This window comes from Sus scrofa, chromosome 13 (assembly GCF_054392235.1).
Source record: "Sus scrofa isolate SSC_HxYL_T2T_F1_AM1 chromosome 13, Sscrofa_HxYL_maternal_Yorkshire_Landrace_v2.0, whole genome shotgun sequence".
In the NCBI taxonomy this organism is placed as follows: domain Eukaryota; kingdom Metazoa; phylum Chordata; class Mammalia; order Artiodactyla; family Suidae; genus Sus; species Sus scrofa.
Window position 1 is genome coordinate 63,922,176 of NC_139395.1, and position 21,949 is coordinate 63,944,124.

Sequence of the window (21,949 nt, forward strand, 5' to 3'; positions counted from 1 at the left end):
TCCACGCAGGACCATGCAAGACCACGCAGAGTCTTAAAAGACTAAGAACACAGGCTCTACTGAATGCTGCATTGTAATTACTGGTTTATAGGCCAATTTTGCCACTAGACTGTGTGCCTCTTGAAGGCAGAGCTATGTATCTTTTTCCTGAATTCACTTACTCATAGAATACCCATCTATTAAGGGCATCCGCATGCTCAGTATTTTCTAAAACACTAGGCTTACAGTGAAGATCGAAATCAATATAGTCTCTGCCTTCAGGGAGCTTACAACAAATAGCACTGGGCAAAGACTAAGCGCTCAGAAAATATTTACTAAGGGAACAATATTTGCTTGGTGTTTAGCTATATAGTTCTATACCATGCCAAATTCTGGGCTTTTTACAGCCCATCTTTCCTTCCTCATTTGCTTAAAAGATCACCACCAGCCCTCCACTTCTGTTACTCACCTGCCTCTCCTTTTCCATACCCAAGTGTTCCCAATGACTCTTCTAATCTTTCCGTCTTCTCTCTCCCACTCCACCTTTGCACATAGTCCACCCCACCTGGCATGCCCTCCCCTACAACTTCTTTACCACACTAACTCTGGTGTCATTTCCCAAAATGTCATCAGTATACTGACTTTACCATTTACTCAAGCATGCAGATATCTAATTCTTCAGACAACACATTTCCATCAAGTGAGAGAGAACGACAACAGATGTATCAAGTGACAATTCCAGATTGAATGAATAGTGAAGAGAGTTGAAGGACAAAGATCTAAAGTTGCGTATCTAATTTCTTTTCCTCCCCCCCATCTAAGTCAGCGAGTTTCTGGGCGTTGTGCCTATAGAACTGGGCCAGGATATAAAGGTGGCAAAATTCTCACTACTATGGATCTGTGTGCTCCATGACTCATCCATAAAAGAAATATTTCATTTACAGTTAACAAAACCACTTTGGAACAAGAGCTATCGCTTAAAGGTTTTCCCCATACAGAAGTCAATAGTTCAGCATCTAAATTATTTGAGATGGATTTCCGTTTCTAACAGCAGAAACTGCAGCTGTACTTCATTTTTAAAAAGAAAAAAGGTATTTATTCTAGGCAAGAGGGCAGATATAAGTAAGTCACAACTTCCAGTGCAGCCTCCATAGCCTCATTTAGCTGATAACAACAACATGCACATAAACTTCCGTCCTTCACTTCTACAAGCCAGGCATTCATCTTTCTCCTCCCACTTCTGGAAAGAGCAGAAAATTAAGCTGGAGCTATATACCCTAAAGTATACAACAGGAGTTCCTGTTGTGGTGCAGTAGAAATGAATCTGACTAGTATCCATAAGGATGCAGGTTTGATCCCTGGCCTTGCTAAATATAAATAGGTCAGGGATCCGGCGTTGCTGTGAGCTGTGGTATAGGTCACAGACATGGCTCGCATCCCTCGTAGCTGTGGCTGTGGTGCAGGCCGGCGGCTATAGCTCTGATTCAACTCCTAGCCTGGGAACTTCCATATGCCACAGGTGCGGCCCTAAAAAGCAAAAAAAAAAAAAAAAAAAAAAAAAAAATTTAAATGTAAAAATAAAGTATACAACAGCAGGGGCATGGTTTCAGTTTCCTTCAATAAGACACATGCCTGGACAGACGTTCCAGGCTTTGTAGAGAACCATACAAGGATTCTAAAGCTGGGGGGTGGGGGGTGGGGTGTCAGTGTTTCCCAAAATATCTATGATTCTCTTACAACTAAACAGTTTTGTGAACTTCACCCAGCTATTATGAGATTATGAAATGGATCATGTATTAAAAGGCAAAAATACCATGCTTAGACTACCACTTACCATTTAAACTTGGGCCCCTCAGCCAAGATTTCCCCTAAGACATAAGCAATGGCATAGACTCATCTCTGTGCCCACCAAGGATTTGCCTTACTGTATTACCCTATTTGACACAGGGAGTACAAAGGACAGTAATTACACGGCTGGTCTTTGGCAGCTAGCTGTTCTTTTACTAGCTAAATAACTTTGGGCAAGTCACTTGAGCACTTTAAGTTTTCAAAAACTCCTTACCAGACCCTACCAGTCCACACTTGATCCGGCTCCTCTCTACCTCTCAGACCACAACCAGCACTACCACCTTCCCCCTCTTCGACTGGCTGGCATGTTGAGTCCCAGTCCCACCTTCGGGCTTTTGCACTTGCTATACTCTCTTCCCCAGAGTGTTACCTGGGTGGCTACTTTTCATTACTCAAGTCTCCATCCAAATGTCAAAAAGTTACCTCTGGGATCTTATAAAAATAATATTAAGTAGTGAGTGCATAGTACATAATTCCATTTACATAAAATACAAAAGGAACAAAAGCAGTTGTAATTCAGGGGACTGGCTACCTCTTGAGGATAAGGGTAGTGACAGGAAGGAGCACCAGGGGTCCCTCTGGCCCTCTGGGTTGCTGCCAAATTACTAACTTCTTGATGTGGACATGTTTAGTTTGTGAAAACTCAACAAACCATTCACTTACAATATGTATATCTTTAGTATGTTTGTTACAGTGCAATAAAAAATTCAAAACAAACAAAACATCATCTTGTCAAATTGGTTTTGATCATCCAATCCAAGACACCCCACTCAACTTGGCTAAGCTATTCATTCTCTAACCCATGACCGTTTTATTTTCTTCAGAGCATATGTCACTGGCTGAAAGCATTTTCATCATTGTTTATGTATGTACAGTCTAGATCTTCCTCACCCTCATTAAAATAAAGTATCATGTGGCCAAGATCTCTTCCTGCCTCATTTACTATTTCCAAATATCAGCACCTCTAACAGTTCGGGTATCAGCTGAATAAAAAAGTGCATATAAAATGAGAAAATGGCTGGAGTTTTCTGGTGACACAGTGGACTAAGGATCTGGTGTTGTCACTGCTGTGGCTCAGGCCGCTGTTGTGGTACAGGTTTATCCCTGGCCTGGGAACTTCCTCATGCAAGTGGGCGTGGCCAAAAAATAAAATAAGAAATGGCTAAAGGTTAGCCTATTAGGATACAACATCAATCAAAGGCAAAACAGTGAGGCCAACAAAAAAAAATGTCAATGATATTAAGCATTAGGAATAAGGGTCAGATGTTAAATTTAACTGTGGGGAGGGGGAGATAAAGTGCCATTCTATAATACCTCTGCGAGAGTGGTTCAAGTTACTTCTCATAGCAGAAACTGGGTCTTTTAACTATGTACCCACAACAGCTTTGCACAAGGCCTGGTACAAAGATCTGAGCTAAGAGTGGCAACATATTTCTGAGACACATGGTGGGGATTCTAAAGTTTCCTGGAAAAAGAGGGTCATGTTCAAGCGTCATGTCTGCCATGGGCTAGGGAGTAGGGAGGTACAACACAAAAGCAGATGTAGGTGGAGCAGATACAAAGAAACATCCAAGAATATGAAGAGTTCCTCTTCTCAAGCAATACTCACCTATTTTTATTGCCAATTCTAAGATGTTTGTAAAGAAAAAATTAAAACGTCAGTAGTAATGCATAGTTTCTTGCTATGCAGACTAAGTCACCTTCTGATAGTGTATTTTCTTGAGGAAACCTACACCACAGCTTTGCATAATGTAAACTGAAAAGGAAACCTTTAATCTGGAATCAGCTCTGCCACAAACTCTCTTTATAACTTTGAACAAGTCCTTGAACTTCTTTAGACCTCAGTTTTCCTACCTGTAAAATGAGCTGTTGGATCTGATGCTTGCTAATGCCCACTTTCAGTTCTTGAACACTGTGTATTATTCCCGACTTTAAAAAAAAAAAAAAAAAAAAATTCTCACCTCCTAAGCTTGAGTTCACAGGATAACACATTATCCACAAGTATGTGAATTAAAGTTACCAGATGGAGTGAGGTAGGAGATCCTTTTACTGTTTTCTTGCCAAAACTGGGATATTGCTACCCAGATTCTCCCATTTGTGTTCAGGCTCCCATTTCTTGGTAAGGCAAGAAGCCCACTTGGATTTCTCTGCACAATTATTTCCTTTGCTTGAGTTTTCACTACCTAGGCCCCATGTTTCTCACCAATTTCAGTCTCTTCTCATAGTTAGCACCACAGTTCTTGTTTTTGTAACACTTAAATAATGAATAGAACTTGATCACCTGCAGATATTCTCCTTAATCTACTACAACAGTTATTAGTGATTCTAATTAGATAAAACCACTATTCTTTTGCTATCCCACCATACTGTCAACTTCCTATTAAAGATACTACAGTAATAAGCATTAGCACCTTTTAAATTTACAATAACAAAAACAGACAAATGAGAAGTCAGGAAATTAAAGAAAGGGGAAAAAAATGGGAAAACAGACAAGGACGATGCTCGATGTGACTGAGCCCCACACAGTCCTTTCTTAATAAGTGATATTACTTAAGGAGAATAAGTTGAATGGCTGAGTGATTTCTCCAAGACTCATCACTAACTCATAACTCCCTGATGGCCTTCTGACTACTGTGACTCCTGTCACCTAAACAAGGTAGTCTACTGGGGGCCAAGTTCTCATAGCTATCCAGTTAATAGTTATACCTGCTGAATAGCTCCACCTACACCTGCTTTTGTGTTGTACCTCCCTACTCCCTAGCCCATGGCAGACATTACACTGAACATGACCCTCTTTTTCCAGGAAACTTTAGAATCTCCATCATGTGTCTGGGTTTTTATTTGCTACAAACAAAGAGAAAGAGGACAGGGCCAGTGCTCTGATGTATTTTAGTGCCAATACTGATTTTTCACCGAATTGAGATTGGATGATTCCCATCCTTCTCCTTGATCCCTGAATTTTACCAACTCAGGTACCCCAGAAGTCTGCAAAAGCAGGAAGCCTGCTGAAATCTCACTCTGGGAGGTAAGTTACTCATACTAGGGAGCACTGGGTGGGCTGCTGGGCATAATATCCATCATGTGGCCTAACAAATGTATTCAAGAGAGATGTTTCAAAAGCAGAACTGGCAAAGCAGGTAACTGTGAACCAAAAAATGTGGTTCACCAGCTCAGGAAAACAACATTCACTACCTGCTATCTAGCCAGCAATTACGGCAGCTGCCCCAGACGTTGTGCCCTGAGGGAATTCAGGATGGAGACAAATCGGATACTGGCCCTAGACTATTAAGATGCATATCAGTGGAATAATTTCAATGAGCTTAAGGGCTCACACCTCTCCATACACAGAAAACCACTAAAGTCACTAACAGGAGATATCTGGTTTTTTGTGATTTGCAGTAATCCTCTGAAGTTCAATTATTTGTTTTCAGCAAAAACTCCTATATATCCTGGCTTCTCCCTTACCTCGTGGGAACAGTCTCTCAGAGCCGAGAGGCTGCTCCCAGAGCCTAAAGAAAATGTTTATCTCAACTTTTAGGTTTGCCTTTTTTTCTTTCTTTTTCTATCAACATCCTAAAACCTCAGGACTCCAAAACCCAGTCCCAGAAACTTTTCCTGAACTTGCCTTTAGCACCTGGTACAGGGTCAGGCGCCTTCCCCAGAAGCTCACGTCAGCGTAAGCTGAGAGGCTCAGACACTAGGGTGGCCCGGGTTATCATTCCGCTGGGCCTAGGACCCCACACGGGCGGGGGTGCTGGGGTCCCTCATGCGCCCTGGGCGCAGCCCCGCGGCTCCCCTCCACAGGTCCCGCGTCCCAGTGGCCGCACACCCGAAGCCGGGAAGAGGGGGATGGAGGGGGGACAGTAAGGCCCCGGCTGGGGTGCTCGAAGCTCCCGCCCAGGAACCTGCTCACCTGGGACCTAGCCGCCAAGAGCGGGGGCCGGAACGCCAGGTCTCTCAGAAGTTTCCGGGCCTGAGCTGCCACGGGGGCCGCCATCTTAACCAGGAAACCCGGCGTGGGGAGCGGGACGGGTCGCGGGCAGGGCGGCAGGGGGAGGGGGAGGGGACCAGATGGGGCGGGTCCCAGCCGTCGGCGCACCGCCCCCTCCGCCCCGGCTGGCCTGGTCCTCCCCGTACGCCCCGCGGGGGAGCACCCTCTGGAGCCTTGGGTCCGCCCACCTCGGCCAAAGTTCAGTTTCAGCTTTCAGAGATCTCTTAGGCTTCTCACTGTGCTACCTCAGGTCACCGTGGTGAGGAAAAACAGATCCGGAGCCCTAGGGTCGTGTGATTTAAACTGCGCCAGGGACCGACAGGCCTTGGTATTGGTCTTTGCAGTGAGTGCTCTAAGGACCGGCCCACGGAGCTGATGCCAAGTAAGGGAGGCCTCTGGTCTAGTCATGGGTCCCAGAGGCTGTTCTAGGGTTGGGCTGCAACTTGAGGGGAGACCTTCTACACCTTAGTAAGAATTTTTTATTTTTTACCGAAGATTAAAGCCAAGCTCTGGAAGGATTTTAAACCAGTAATCACCAGAATAAAAGCAAGGTTTTATTTGTGTGACTAAGCACTGTATATATAATTAAAAAAAAAAAATAGTTGTAGCACAGTCGCTTAATATGTGCCAGGCAGTTTGTAAATATGAACTCATTTAGTCCTCATAGCAACGTTCCCAGTAGCCACTAATGTAAAATCCCCATTTTTGCAGAAGAGAAAATTTAGGCACAGAGAGGTTACCTAACTTACACGGAAGGTCATGGATCTGATAAGGAGTGAAAATGAGGTTCAAGGTCATACTTTCTTCTCCCCACAGTATTAAGGGCCATTTCAGAACTTATTTAACCTTACCTTACTCTTGAGCCTATGAGCATGAGGAAAGGTAAAATGTAACAGAACTAGGTGACAATTTTTGCTAGTTTCCACCTAATTTTTTTTAATTGTTATTTTGACAAGACAAATCTACAGAAAATTTCAAGAGTATTATCCCAAAATGCCATTCTTTACCACTTCTTTACATTTTGCTTCATTCCCCATTTTTGATAGATACAGATACGTAGATTCATAGCCCATTCTTCATCATAATTTTACTGGCTAGATTTAGCATCTGTTGATGATTATTTCTTGAATCAGTTATTACTATGATGGTTACAAAATCATGACTTCTAAGTCCATTACCTTCAACATTTTTCAGTTCACATTCTACTCTGAGAAGAGCTTCACCATCTCCTATAATTATTTGTTCTTGTATTCCCTTGTATCAATACAGACTCATGGATTCCTTTGTATTCAGTGCTAAACCTATGCTCATTCCTATTACATGTACTCTGTACCTCTGAATATAGGTCATTTAATTCTCACAGGAACCTTATAAGGGGTGATGCTCTTATTCCCTTTTTACCAGAAGGGGAAGTGCTCCACAGAAATATTATGCAACTTGACCAGGATCACAGCTTAAGATCAGACCCCAAAGCTGGGCACTGACCACACCCTCCTCTTGACATGAGTGAATCTTAGTTCCCACCTGTCCATCATTACTTCTAGTAGGTCAACCACCTAGCCAAGGTGGAACAAAGATGCTTATTAATGTTTGCACACCCTAATGTTTAAACTTGGTGAGAGCTTTGAACATGTTGGCAGAAGGAAGCTGACCATCTGTAGAATTAATCAAAGCTGTTTATTTAGACAGTACTATGGCAAGGGAGTTGGCTACTATCACATTCCTTTCAGCAGAGACTTGAAAGGGTTTGCAAAGAGAATGCAGTCTAAGGCCATACTACCCTGAATGTGCCAGATCTCATCTGAAAGGAGAGTACATTTTATAGAGAAAGGAGAACCTCTTCAGACATCTTTGGATGATGAGTGTTCTATTAGTATGGGATTTTTCTATTAGGGCAGGATTTTTGGAAGTGAGTGGACAAAGCTTTCTGATTGCCATTCAAGGCTATGTGGCAATCTTTGATTGGTTCATTATCCACCAGTATATAACTGGAGACTTTCTGGGCTGGGTAGCATATGAGTTTTCCTGTTTGAATGGAAAGACAGCCAAGTCCTCAGATGTGGGGCCCAAGTCTGGTCTTGGCAGTTCCCAAGTGTCACAACCCACATTCTTTTACTCTACCATTTCTGCAACCATGAAGTTAGAAGAGATGGAGCAGAACGACCTTCATAAAGTATCTCTAGTGCTTAGCACTGGGCCAGGATTCAAGAAAGTGTGCAATAAACATATGTGGAATGAATCACATTTTTTGAGTTCCTGCTAAGACGTCTCCATTTCTACCCTTTTTTTCCTAAATAGGAAGTTCTTTGAGGTCAAGGATTCCACCAAAGAGTTCTGCACTGTGCTTTATTGAGACAAACACTGCGTTTTCAGTGAAACTTGATTGGATTCAAATCCCAACTCTGCCCTTAATGAACCTATAGCCAGGGAAACTACCTACTTCAAACAATGGCAGTAAGTATTCAATGAGATGTTATATGTAAAGACCTTGCACATAGTCGGGTCTTAATAAATGTTATGTTTCTTCCTCTAATAAGTTATTAATAAATATTTGTTTGATATATAATGTGAAACACCAGAGCCAATCTGAGATAAGACTTTAAAGATTCCTGAAACTTTATAAGTTATCTTGATAGTACTGGAGAACAGTGGAGATACACACACCCAGTTGAAAGTATTGAGAGTTTAAAGTGGTTGCCTCCAAGAATGAGGGGGAGAGTAGTGGTCAGGAAACCATTATATTTGTAGCTTTCACAAATGCGTATTCCTAGGCTACATTCTAGACCTACTGATTCAGAATCACTTTGGATGGAGTCCAAGATCTGCATTTTAAGTAATTTTCTCTGGGGTTCTTTAGTTTGAGAACTGAAAAAAGCAAAAAAACCAAACCTTAGTGGCAAACTTTCAGGTTTCCTGGTGAATTAAGATACAAATTACTTTGCCTTCTTCCACAGGGCTTCTAAATTTAGAATGAAAATTCTGTAAATCATAGATGGAGGTGATTGCTAAATGCTCTTTCAGAGAGTCTGACACATTGGCACAAAACCTGCCTTCTGCCAGGGGTCTAGGTCAGCCCCAACAAGTAGAAGCATTGGCTGAGGGTGAATTTACAGCTATTCTATGCTTTTTCTTTATAAAAATTGCAATTGTGGACTGTTTGAGTATAACTGTGGCCATTGGCAATAGCACTACTGACAACATTCTGTACTGTCTGGGATCACATTGAAGCAGACATCAGACAGACAGTTCAAGTCTTAATTCTTGTGATGTAAAAGCTCTGTGACCTTGGGTCAGTTATTTCCCAGCTTTAATCCTTTATCTGTGAAAAGGGGATTAAAATAGTGTATATTTTGCCAGTGCATTGTCAAGCACTTGACATCCCAGTGACTGTTTACTTGACTAGGAAATCCTTGTTCATGTTTATTTCTTTGCTATTTATATCTGTACATCTTTACAAGCCCATTTCCCCATTAGTAAAATGAAGGTCAAGTATGACAGTATCTTATTTGAACTGGGAGTGAACAGTGTAGCCCTTCTCATAAATGTTACCGAGAACAGAAATATGAAATTCTGAAACTCTTTGATCAAACTTTGGATTTAGCACACCCTGCCTACACTGATTCTTGTTGAGTTAATTGTTCCAGGAAGGAAAATAAAAACATCAATAGGCCCACACACCTTCCCTTTCATCTTAGCCATGCAGGTTAACAGTGAAATAATGTGTTCATTTTCATATCCACACTGATTACTCCCAAGGCCCTGATTTGCCAAGGAGCCATGTCAGGAAACCTAGCACAGGGATCCTGCATCTTGCAGTTCCAATTGTTGTTTATCGTTACCTTTTCATTTAAGCATAAAAACTATTTGACAAATGCAAACTCATTATAATCAGTAGAACTGAATAGAATTTTTTTAAGAAATAAGCCTAGTTTTCATGAATAACATATTTGAGTTCATGCTGCTGCTTGTCAGGAATGAAAATCACTATTACAATGATGAAATAAAGGGCATTTATGGATTTTGTTTGCTTATTTCTTTTTTAATGGATAAGAGAGTTCTTGAATTTACAGGCAAAGACACTTTGGCCTTTCATTATGTACATAGGTAATATCTCTGTTGCTGTTCGTGACAGCCATTTTAACCAATGCTTCAACTGGGTTATTTGCCAGTGGCATAGAAAGAACTTCCATTGTGCTGAAGTTATTTTTCCCCTCTTCAATAATGCATTAAAATGATTAATTTTGATGATTTTTCTCAGTGGCTTATTTAAATTATAAGATGCATAGAAGAAAAGGGATCTAAAACTTAAAATGGTTCCTCTGACAAAACTGCCCTGAGCTCAAGAGAAATTCTTACTATATCCCGGAGAGAATTCAGGGAAGCCAAGCTAGAGCCAAAGTAATAGGTCAAAGTCAAGATGAAAAACAGCAAGAGTAAGGATCATCAGAAACCCAGAGAAAGAGCATTCGGGGTCCAGGTCAGCAGCAGACTAAAGGTGCAGAACAAGAGATGTAACACTAGAAACAAAGCCCATTCATCCTATTGGTTGGCAAATGTGAAAGTGGATGAAGAAGATGGTAAAAGCGGAGTGAAAAACATTTACACAAAGACAGTGGATAAACAGGGACTGAAAAAAATGGCACCAGGTTGTGGGAAAGAAATTCCCTTTGGAAACAAAATCTACATTCCCACTACAATGCGGAGCTGTGGGAGTTAGCACTTTCAGTGTTATTAAGACATCCTTCTTTTAAATATTCAAATAAAAATTAAAGGCATTCTGGAGTTCCTGTCATGGCTCAGTGGTTAACGAATCTGACTAGGAACCATGAGGTTGCATTGCTGTGGCTCTCGCATAGGCTGGAGGCTACAGTTCCGATTAGACCCCTAGCCTGGGAACCTCCATTTGCCATGGGTGCAGCCCTAGGAAAACACACAAAAAAAGACCAAAATAAATAAATAAATAAAGGCATTCCATTTCAAATGCCCTGCTTCACTAGGAAGTAAGCAGTTACAGCAGTGGTTCTTAATAGAACCTCTTTAAGAGGTTTTTTGTTTTCCTTTTTTAATGTCTTTGGGGCCATATTCTCCAAAGGTTCTGATTTCATAGGGCCTTCCTGGGACCCTATGATCTGCATTTTTATAAGTAACTCTCCCATCCCACCGTTTTTATTGTATGTGATTTGTTGTCCATAACTGAAGAAGCGCTGACCCAGTAGTGCAACTTTGAGAAGGCTAGAGGAAAAAGACAACAGTCATCAAATTCTCTTCTTTTACTCTCATTATCTTTTCCTTTTATTCATTTTTCTTTTTAGTTTTATTGCACCCATATGGAAGTTCCTGGGCCTAGGATTGAATCCAATACACAGTCGCAACCCAGGCTGCAGTTGAGGCAACTCCAGATCCACCATGCTGAGATGGGGATCAAACCTGTGCCTCTATAGCAATGAGCCCCTGCATTTGGATTCTTAATTTATTGTGCCATGGCTGGAACTCCTCTTTTCCATTTCTTATCCCACTTCTACTATGTTCGTTAACCTTTCCCTACGCCTCTGATATATAATTTACTACATGAGAACAAGGAATATGGAATAAGCCTCCAAAGGAATGTTCTAAACTGTTCTCTCTGCTTGAAACACTCTTCCCTGTTATCCACCAGGCCTGGGCTCTTCCATCCCCTGTGTTTCAGTCACCTCTCCCCACTTCAGGAGGCCTTCCAGAAAGCAAGGCTGGGGGTTTTCTCAGTGGTTATCACCAGGCAGTTACCCCATTGGTTTCTTGTCTGCTTCTTTCTTTAGGATTTAAAAATCTGCAATGACAGAGACTGTCTTTGCTATCGTGACACTGTACCCAGTACAGTGTCTGGAGGACAGGAGGGACTCCAGCAATATTGGATAATTAAATGAATAACTAAATGAAGATGAAACCAGTACAAATTTACCCTAATGAGAAAATTAAAGATCCATGGATGTCTAGGAGTCTACCAGTACCTCCTAACAAGAATGGAAGTTGAGGTTCATGAAGAGAAATAACCTGTGCAATGTCATGCACTGCACTAGTGGTTTTGTTCACTGTTCCTTGGAGTTCTTAGACGATTTCAAGACCCCCCCCACACCTCTCTTTCTCTCATTCCCCTATATTTATTGAATACTATGTGCTCTCTCAAAGCTTTACAGAAATTATCTTACTCAAGCATCTCAACAGCCTTATTTTTACAGATATGCAAACTGAGTCTCACAGCAGAGAATAAGTTGCTAGAGATCATGACTAGGAAGAGGCCAATCTCATCATTCTGGGATTGAATTTAGGTCAGCACTATCCATTTGATTTTTTTGCCATGATGAAAAATTCTATATCTGTACTGTCTGGTACCATAGCCATCTGCCATGTATGGGTATTGAGCACTTGCAATTTGGCTAGTGGAACTAAGAAAATAAATTTTTCACTTTATGTAATTATAATTAATTTATATTTAATTTTGCATATTTACTCATAGCTAGAGGCTGCCATATTGGCCCGCACAGGTCTACACTATTTACAATATGTACAAACTTTGCACCATCCCACTATTTTCTCAATTGGGTTCCCATTAGGTACAAGTTTTATTCATTCGGTTCCTAATTGAGGTAGAAATACTTTATTTAAGAGAGGGTCCTAGGCAGCAGGTGAAGGACCAGGAAAATGAGACAGGGAAGGTGGAACACACCAAAGGCCATTGGACTTCATTTTTTCAGGAACACTCTTATAGAATGTTATGGAATCACCTCATAATTATCCCAACAAGGGGTGAGGAGGTGGTCATGTTCGTCCACCAAATACAAAACCTCATAGGTTAAGAGCTGGTCCTGGAGAAAGTTCTAGCCTCTTTCTCATCAGAACAGTCATGTCCCTGGGGCTAGACAAAGCCTTTGGGCAGAGAGATGCAGGTCTCTGAGGTAGGGACTGTCCTGCAACACTGCAGGTGACTTCCAGGGAGGTCAGTAGGCCATGGACCCAAGTAAAACTATACTGCCTCTCCCTTTAAACTAATATGAGGTTCGTTTGTATCAGTGTTTTATCTGGGGTGGGAGGAAAGACACTTGAGATTGTGTTGGCAAGAAAGGTTCTGCTACTTAAAATTTATTTAAAAAGAGAGAGAGAAAAGCTTCCAAACTATAGTTCCAAACTCTACTCTTGCCAGTTTTCTTGACCACCTCAATTACTAAATTTTATCCTATTCTGTATCATTTCTAGCTTAGCATGGAGCCTCTAAATAGCCCTGCAGTCTAGACCTCAAAATGTAGTCATAAAATAGCAGACCCTGGACTTTCTCAGTGGAGACATGAAGCAACGCAATATTCCAGAAGTGTTTGTTTGTTTGGGTTTTAATTCGCTATATATAAAAAGCTTAGTGGTGACAAGAAAAGATAATCAGGAAGAACTTACACGTGGTTTTAAAAAAATTAAAAAATAGTTTTAAAGAAAAAGTAAATGGGAAAGGATCAAGATGGTGGAGGAGTAAGACGTGGTATTCACCTTCTCCCACAAACACATCAAAAACAAAAGAAAACAAACAACCTCTTACATGTAGAGCAATTTGCACAGAACATCTACTGATGGCAAAAGACCGTAAACCTCCAAAAGGGGCAAGAAACCCTCCATGTAACTGGGTAGAACAAAAAAAAAAAAAAAAAAAGAAAAAAAAAAGAGTGTGAAAAAAGGAGTGAGGATGGGACCTCTGGAAGAGAGCTGCTACAGAGGAAAAGAACCCACACCCTGGGAAGCCACCTAACCAATGGGGAGATCAGCTGAGACAAAGGGATGTCAAAGTCATGGAGAATAGCACAGTAGTAGGATTGAGGAGGGCAAAGCAGAGTGAGAGCCACACAAATCATCTGTACCACCACCCCTGAACACCACAGCCTGAGATGCTCAGGCAGGGGCTGGGTGTTGAGACTTAGATTCTGGAGGTCAGTTCCTGGGAGAGGACTAGGGTTGACTACGTGGAGACGGCCTGAGGGGCTAGAGAGCAGTTCTCCATGGGCTGGGGAGCAAAATGCCACAGCTAAGGTAACTCCAGAGGAGGTCTGGGCCCACAGGAGAAGCAAGGTGCCATTGTTGGAGAGGCAGAGAAAAGGAGGGGGGTACCACCATAGGAATATCTTTCCCTGCACCTACATGGAGTCTCATAGGGCGGGACACCTCTGGCACAGGGTACGGGTGGTGAGATGCCACTTTCTCGTGCTAAGGGTGACTGGGCACCTCTTGTGTGGGCTCTAGGTGGTCAGGCAGCGCTGGTGTGGGCTAAGGGCAGCAGGTGGCTAAGAGGTATGTGGCACTTCTTTCGTGATCTACAGTCGATAAGGACAAACCACAGCAGTCATCTCAGACACCATAGAGGGGCATGGCCTGCCACCACTAGGGGCCTGTGAACAGGTACCACCTGTGGCCCCAGTCACCTCAAAGATTAGCAAAGAAGATGTCACTGCAACCAAGCACCTTTTGTTGCTGTTGCTCCCCTGGGAACACACCCGCCCTGCTTCTGCCACTACCAAATGCTACAGGCACCTCCTATACATGGCTTATCATTGTCACTTCCCAGGGCCCTGCATCTAGGAGCAGTCAGTGCCACCTTCCCACAGGTCTTTGCTGCTATCAAGGGCCCAGCAATTAGGCACTGGCTACTAGCCCTGCCCATTGCCTCCATGCCCCCTGAAGCAGGTGCAGCACCCTAAAAAATAAAAAGTAAGCCCTAACAAAATACGCAGGGGAACTCATACACACACACACAAAACTAAAGTAGTAGTTTTCCCTAAATTCACAGAATAAGAAATATATAAGCAAAATGAAGAGGCTCAGGAACTATTCCCAGTTAAAAGAACAGGAGAATTCACCTGAAGGAGCAAGTAATGAAAGAGACCTCTGCAGTCTAACAGGCATCGAGTTCAAAAGAAAATAGTGAAAAAAACCTAAAGAATTAAGAGAAAATATAAAGAAACTAAGAGTGGATATGAACAGTAATGGAAATTACTTTAGAAATAAACTAGAAAATATAAGGAGGAGCCAAGAAAAATTAGAAAATTCATTTGCAGAGATGCAAGCTGAGTTAAAGGCACTAAAGAGCAGAATGAATAAAACAGAGGAATGAATAAGTGATTTGCAAAATAGAATAATGGAAATCACCCAACCAGGATAGCAGACAGAAAACCAAATGAAAAAAAAAAAAAGAAAAGAAAGCCACATAAGAGATCTATGGGATACTATAAAGTGGGCCAATCTACACATAATAGGAATTCCAGAAGGAGAAAGAAAAAAAAGGGAACTGAAAATATATTTGAAGAAATAATGTCTGAAAATTTCTAAATCTAAAGAAAACAGATATCAAGATATAGGAAACACAGAGGGCCCCAAACAAGTTGAACCCAAACAGGCCCACACCAAGACATATTATAGTAAAACTGGCAAAAGTTAAAAATAAAGAGAAGGAGTTCCCGTCGTGGCACAGTGGTTAACAAACCCGACTAGGAACCATGAGGTTGCGGGTTCAGTCCCTGGCCTTGCTCAGTGGGTTAACGATCCGGCGTTGCCGTGAGCTGTGGTGTAGGTTGCCGACGCGTCTCGGATCCCGCATTGCTGTGGCTCTGGTGTAGGCTGGTGGCTACAGCTCCGATTCAACCCCTAGCCTGGGAACCTCCATATGCCACGAGAGCGGCCCAAGAAAATGGCAAAAAGACAAAAAAAAAAAATAAAAAAATAAAAAAATAAAAAAATAAATAAAGAGAAGATTCTAAAGGCAGCAAGAGAAAAAGCATTAATTGTAAGGGAACCCCCACAAGGCTATCAGCTGATTTGTCTACAGAAATACTGCAGGCCAGAAGAGAGTGGCAAAATATATACAAAATTCTAAAAGGGAAAAATTTGCAGCGTAGAATACTCTACCCAGCAAGAATATCATTTAAAATAGAAGGAGAAATAAAGAATTTCTCCAACAAACAAAAGCTAAAAGAGTACAGCAATACTAAACCCATTCTAAAAGAAATTCTGAAAGGCCTTCTCTAAATAAAAAAGAAGTAAGAGGAAATAGGATGGAGGAAATCGCAGTTGGATATCAACCATTTAAATAAGCCAGTATACAGATCTAAAGGGAAAAAAAACTGTAAAAGTTATGATAAACACAAGGAACAGCAAAAGGACAAACATGAAGATGTTTAAAAAAAAAAAAGAGAGAGACTTCAAAATCATAAAATGTGGGGAAGGAAAGTAAGAAAATCTAGACTTTCTCTTTCTGTTTTTTTTAGAACATGTTTGAGTATTTGAGTCTATATGACTATCAGGCTAAAGCAAGCAGATATAGGAAGGGGGAAACACACTTGAAAAACAGGGCAACCACAAATCAAAACCAAACAGTACATTCACAAAAATTAAAAAGAAAAGGGCACAAGCATAGAATAAAAGGAAATCATCCAACCAAAAAAAAAAAAGAAAAAAGAAAAAGAAAGAAACAAAGGAGAAACACAGAATCAACTGGAAAATAAGGTTTAAAATGGCAACAAATAGATATTTATCAATAATTAATTTAAATGTCAGTGAACTGAATGCTCTAATCAAGAGACATAGAGTGGCAGATTGGATGAAAAAACAAGAGCCTACAGTGTGCTGTCTACAAGAGACTCACCTTAGGGCAAAGAACACATATAAACTGAAAGTGAGTGGATGGAAGAAGATACTTCACTCAAATGGAAAAAAAAAGAAATCAGGAGTTGCATCACTCACATCAGACAAAACAGACTTTAAGACAAAAGCCATAAAGAAAGACAAAAAAGGACACTATTTAATGATAAAAGAATCCATTCAAGAAGAGGATATTATAATCATCAATATATATATATGCCCCTAATATAGGAGCATCCAGATACATACAATAAATACTAACAGGTATGAAAGGAGAAATTAATGGGCATACAATAATAGTAGGAGACTTTAATACCCCACTCACTTCAATGGATAGAGCCTCTAGACAGAAAATAAATAAGGCAACAGAGATCCTAAATGACATGATGGAAAAGTTAGACTTAATTGACATTTTCAGGACATTACATCCAAAAAAATCAGAATATACATTTTTTTCAAGTGCACATGGAATATTCTCAAGGATTGATGACATACTGGTGCACAAAACTAATCTCAAAAAATTTAAGAGTATAGAAATTATTTCAAGTATCTTCTCTGACCATAATGAAATCAACATGACCAGGAAAAGAAATGAGAAAAAACTGGCTACATGGAGAATAAACAACCTGCTACTAAAAAACCAATGAGTCAATGAAGAAATAAAAAGGGAAATTAAAAAATACCTCAAGACAAATGATAATGTAGACACAACCTTTCAAAATCTATGAGATGCTGCAAAAGCAATGCTTACAGAGAAATTCATAGCAATACAGGCCTTCCTCAAAAAAGAAGAAAAATCTCAAATTGACAACTTAACCCATGACCTAAATGAATTAGAAAAAGAACAAACAAAACCTAAAGTTAGCAGAAGGAAGGAAATCATAAAGATCAGAGAGGAAATCAATAAGATAGAGATTTAAAAAAAAAAAAAGGTGGAAAAAAATGAGTGAAACCAAGAGCTGTTTCTTTGAAAGGGTAAACAAAACTGACAAACCTCTGGCCAGACTCACTAAGAAGAGGAGAGAAAGAACTCAAATCAACAAAATAAGAAATGAAAAAGGAGAAATCTCAATGGATACTACAGAAATACAAAAAACCTTGAGAGAATACTATGAACAATTGTATGCTAACAAATTTGACAACCTAGAAGAAATGGACCACTTTCTATAGACATACAGCCCACCAAAACTGAATTAAGAAGAAATATATTAATTGAACAGACTGATCATTTGAAATGAAATTGAATATGTCATAAAAACACTCCCCACAAATAAAAGTCCAGGACCAGATGACTTCTCAGGCAAATTCTACCATACAAAAAACTTATACTCATTCTTCTTAAACTTTTCCAAAAGGTTGAAAAAGAAGAAACACTCCTAAAGATATGCTATGAAGCCACTATCACCCTAATACCAAGACCAGACAAAAATACTACCAAAAATGAAAATTATAGGCCAATATCTTTGATGAATATAGATGAAAAAATTCTCAACAATATTTTAGTCTTCTGAATCCAACAACATCTAAAAAAGATCATACACCACGACCAAGTGGGATTCATCCCAGGTGCACAAGGATGGTTCAGCATCAACGTCATACACCACATTAACCAAAGAAAAGTAAAATCCACAGGATTATCTCAATAGTTGCAGAAAAAGCATTTAAAAAATCCAACATCCATTCATTGATAAAAACTCTTACCAAAGTGGGTATAGAGGGAATATACTTTAACATAACAAATGACATTTATGAGAAACCCACAGCAAATATAATACTCAATGGGCAAAAGCTGAAAGCCTCCACAGTAAAATGTGGAATAAGACAAAGATGCCCACTCTCACTTTTATTCAACAGAGTATTGAAAGTCCTAGCCAAAGAAGTCTGACAAATGTAAGAAATAAAAGGTATTCAAATTGGAAGAGAAGAGGTAAAATTGTCACTGTATGCAGATGACATGAGCCTATATACTGAAAAACCTAAGGACTCCACACAAAAACTACTTGAACTGATCAATGAATTCAGCAAAGTAGTAGGATACATGATTAACATTGAGAATTGGTTGCATTTCTGTATACCAATAATAGTGTATTAGAAAATGAATATAAAAATACAATAGCTTTTAATATGCACTCCCCAAAATTAAATACCTAGAATAAACCTGACTAAGGAAGTGAAAGACTTATATGCTAAGAACTACAAAACATTAATGAAGGAAATTAAAGAGGATTCAAAGAAATGGAAAGATATTCCATACTGCTGGATAGGAAGAATAAGTATTTTTAAAATGGCCATAATACCCAAAGCAATCTACAGATTAAATGTGATCCTTATCAAATTACCCGTAACATTTTTTACAGAACTAGAACAAACAACCCCAAAATTTATATGGAACCATAAAAGACCCAGAATTACCAAAGCAATCCTGAGGAACAAAAGCCAAGAAGGAGGCATAACTCTCGCAGACTTCTGACAATATTACAAAGCTACAGTCATGAAGAAAGTGTGGTCCTGGTACCAAAACAGACATAGAGACCAATGGAACAGAATAGAGAACCAATAAACCAAGTCAGGAACCTATGGTCAATTAATCTTTGACAAAGGAGGCAAGAATATAAAATGGGAATAAGACAGTCTTTTCAGCAAGTGGTGCTAAGAAACTGGACAGTTGCATGTAAATCAGTGAAACTAGAACATACCCTTACACCATGCACCAAAATAAATCCAAATGGCTTAAAGACTTAAACATAAGACAAGACACCATGAAACTCCTAGAGGAGAACATAGGCAAAACATTCTCTGACATCAACCTTACAAATGTTTCTCAGGTGAGTCTCCCAAGGTAACAGAAATAAAAAAAATAAATAAACCAATGGGACCTAATCAAAATAAAAGGATTTTGCACAGCAAAGGAAACCACACACAGACACACACACACACACACACACACACACACACAAGAGCCATTTGCGGAATGGGATAAAATAGTTTCATATATTACAACTATGAAGGGCTTAATCTCTAAAATATACAAATAACCTATACAACTCAACAACAAAAGAAGCAACCACCTAATTGATAAATGGGCACAAGACCTGATTAGACATTTCTCCAAAGAAGATATACAGATGGCCAACAGGTAAATGAAAAAATGCTGAATATCACTAATTATTAGAGAAATGCAAATCAAAACTACTATGGGGTACCACCTCACACCAGTCAGAATGTCCATCATTTAACAAGTCTACAAATAACAAATGCTGGAGAGGATATGGAGAAAAGTGAATCCTCCTACACTGTTGGTGAGAATGTAAATTGGTACAACCATTATGGAAAACAGTATGGAGGTACCTCAGAAACTAAATATAGAACTACCATATGATCTAGCAATCCTACTCCTCAGCATATATCTAGACAAAACTTTCTTTGAAAAAGATACATGCACCCCTATGTTCACTGCAGCACTATTCACAATAGCTAAGAGTAGGAAAAAACCTAAATGTCCATCAACAGGTGAATGGATTAAGGAGATATGGTATATATACACAATGGATTACTACTTGGCCATAAAGAAGAACAAAATAATGCCATTTGCTGCAACATGGATGGAACTAGAGACTCTCATACTAAGTGAAGTCAAAAAGAGAAAGACAAACACCACATGATATTACATATCTGAAATCTAATATATGGCACAGATGAATCTTTCTATAGAAAAAAAGAAAACCTATGGACTTGGAGAACAGACTTGTGGTTGCCCAGGGGGAGGGGGTGGGAATGGGATGGACTGGGAGTTTGGGGTTAGTAGATGCAAACTATTGCATTTGGAATGGGTAAGCAGTGAGAATCTTCTGTATAGCATAGGAAACTCCATCTAGTCACTTGTGATGGAACATGATGGAGGATAATGTGAGAAAAAGAATGTATATGTATATGTATGACTGGGTCACTTTGCTGTACAGCAGAAGTTGATGGAAAAATGTAAATCATCTATAATAGAAAAAATAAAAACCTATAAGTTTTTTTAAAAAAAGAAGTATAGGAGTTCCTGTCGTGGCACAGTGGTTAATGAAACCGACTAGGAACCATGAGGTGGCGGGTTCTGTGAGCCGTGAGCTGTGGGCCGTGAGCCGTGAGCTGTGGTGAAGGCTGCGAACGCGGCTTGGATCCCGCATTCTGTGGCTCTGGTGTAGGCCTGCGGCTATAGCTCGGATTTGACCCCTAGCCTGGGAACCTCCATATGCCGCAGGAAGCAGCCCTAGAAAAGGCAAAATGACAAAAACAAACAAACAAACAAACAAACAAACAAAAAACAAATAAGTATAGAAGTAGTGCCAATAGCGATTTTTCTTCCTCTGATATCAAGGTTTTGTTTCCCTTGGAAAGAGGAAACGTAATTATGACGGAAGTAAATCAACCGAAAGCCAAGTCAGTAAGGCTCATCAACTCCTGAAGGTGATGCTTTGGCTTCTACAAAGGAAGTAGGTAAAGAGTCCTAGCCTCTCTACCTGGGTCAGCTGATGTTTCCTACAACCTTGGACTGAAAGTACATGCACTCTTGATACTGTACACCCAAAAAAAAAATGTGTTAAACTTATGTCAGAGACAATGGCTGACCATGGATGTGAAGAAGAATTTAGCTACCTCAAAGAAGAACCTTCCTGAATAGGTTTATTCACGCTACAAACCTCTGTAAATTTCCTTTTGAAAATACTACTTTAAAAAGATCGAAGTTATATATGCTGCAGGTGCGGCCCTAAAAAGAAAAAAATTAGTAATTGGGAATTCTCTGGTGGCCTAGCGGTTAAGGATCTGGCTTATCAACTCTCTTGCCCAGATCACTGCTGTGGCTTGGGTTTAATCCTGGTCCGGGAATTTATGCATGCTGTGGACCTGGACAAATATATATACATATATATATATAACCTTACCCTTACCCCTAAATGAGGGCAACAGTGTCCATAGGAGTCAAGCCCATAATGCCGCAAAGGGGAAAATGAAGGGAGACCAGAGTAAAAATTTTACATGGAAATATTTCAACCATCAAGAACCTCTTATGAAGATTAAAAAAAAAAATACCATGATGGGCAAATTATGTTAATAAAAGAATTCAGAAAAGAAGAGATAGAGGCTAATAAACAAGAAAAAGAGGAGTCAATTTATGCCTACATTGAAGAAATGCAAAACAAAAAAAAAGATAACATTACCTATTAAAATTGTGTATTTTCTCAAACAAAGAAAAATGCCTAATGTGGGTAAAATCGAGGGGAAAATTAACACTTTTCTATCTCGTCAGTAGAAGTGTGATTTGTTACATGCTTCTGGAGGACTATTTGGCAATATATATCCAGAGCCTGAGTTTAAATTCTCTAGTCAAATAATTTTATTTCTAGGGATTATCCTAATCAAATACTTAAATTTGCTGTCAAAGATTTTTGTTCATTCTTTTTCTATGGCTGAGTACTATTCCATTGTGTACATATACCA

General features: G+C 39.9%; 1 protein-coding gene and 1 long non-coding RNA gene across 10 annotated transcripts in view; one reads left to right on the forward strand and one right to left on the reverse strand.

Moving 5' to 3' along the window:
• The window catches only part of SUCLG2 (succinate-CoA ligase GDP-forming subunit beta), a 929,415-nt gene extending 923,513 nt beyond the window's left edge, over positions 1-5,902 (reverse strand). For 6 of the 7 annotated variants that reach the window (XR_014822455.1, XM_084987035.1, XM_084987034.1 and 3 more), the window contains exon 1: positions 5,741-5,839. Coding sequence is in view for 6 of the 7 variants with exons in the window: in XM_084987035.1 (XP_084843161.1) it covers positions 5,741-5,824 (84 nt within the window). In the remaining variant the exon portion in view is untranslated. 7 annotated transcript variants of the gene reach the window in all.
• LOC106505636 (uncharacterized) overlaps positions 5,897-21,949 on the forward strand; it is a 188,482-nt gene continuing 172,429 nt past the window's right edge. Inside the window, exons 1-3 of one of the 3 annotated variants that reach the window (XR_002338008.2) lie at positions 5,917-6,200; positions 8,117-8,272; positions 11,614-12,273. This is a non-coding gene — a long non-coding RNA (uncharacterized LOC106505636). Of the gene's footprint in view, positions 6,201-8,116; positions 8,273-11,613; positions 12,274-21,949 lie in introns of those variants that run through there. The other 2 variants (XR_014823508.1, XR_002338007.2) reach the window with 2 other exon arrangements.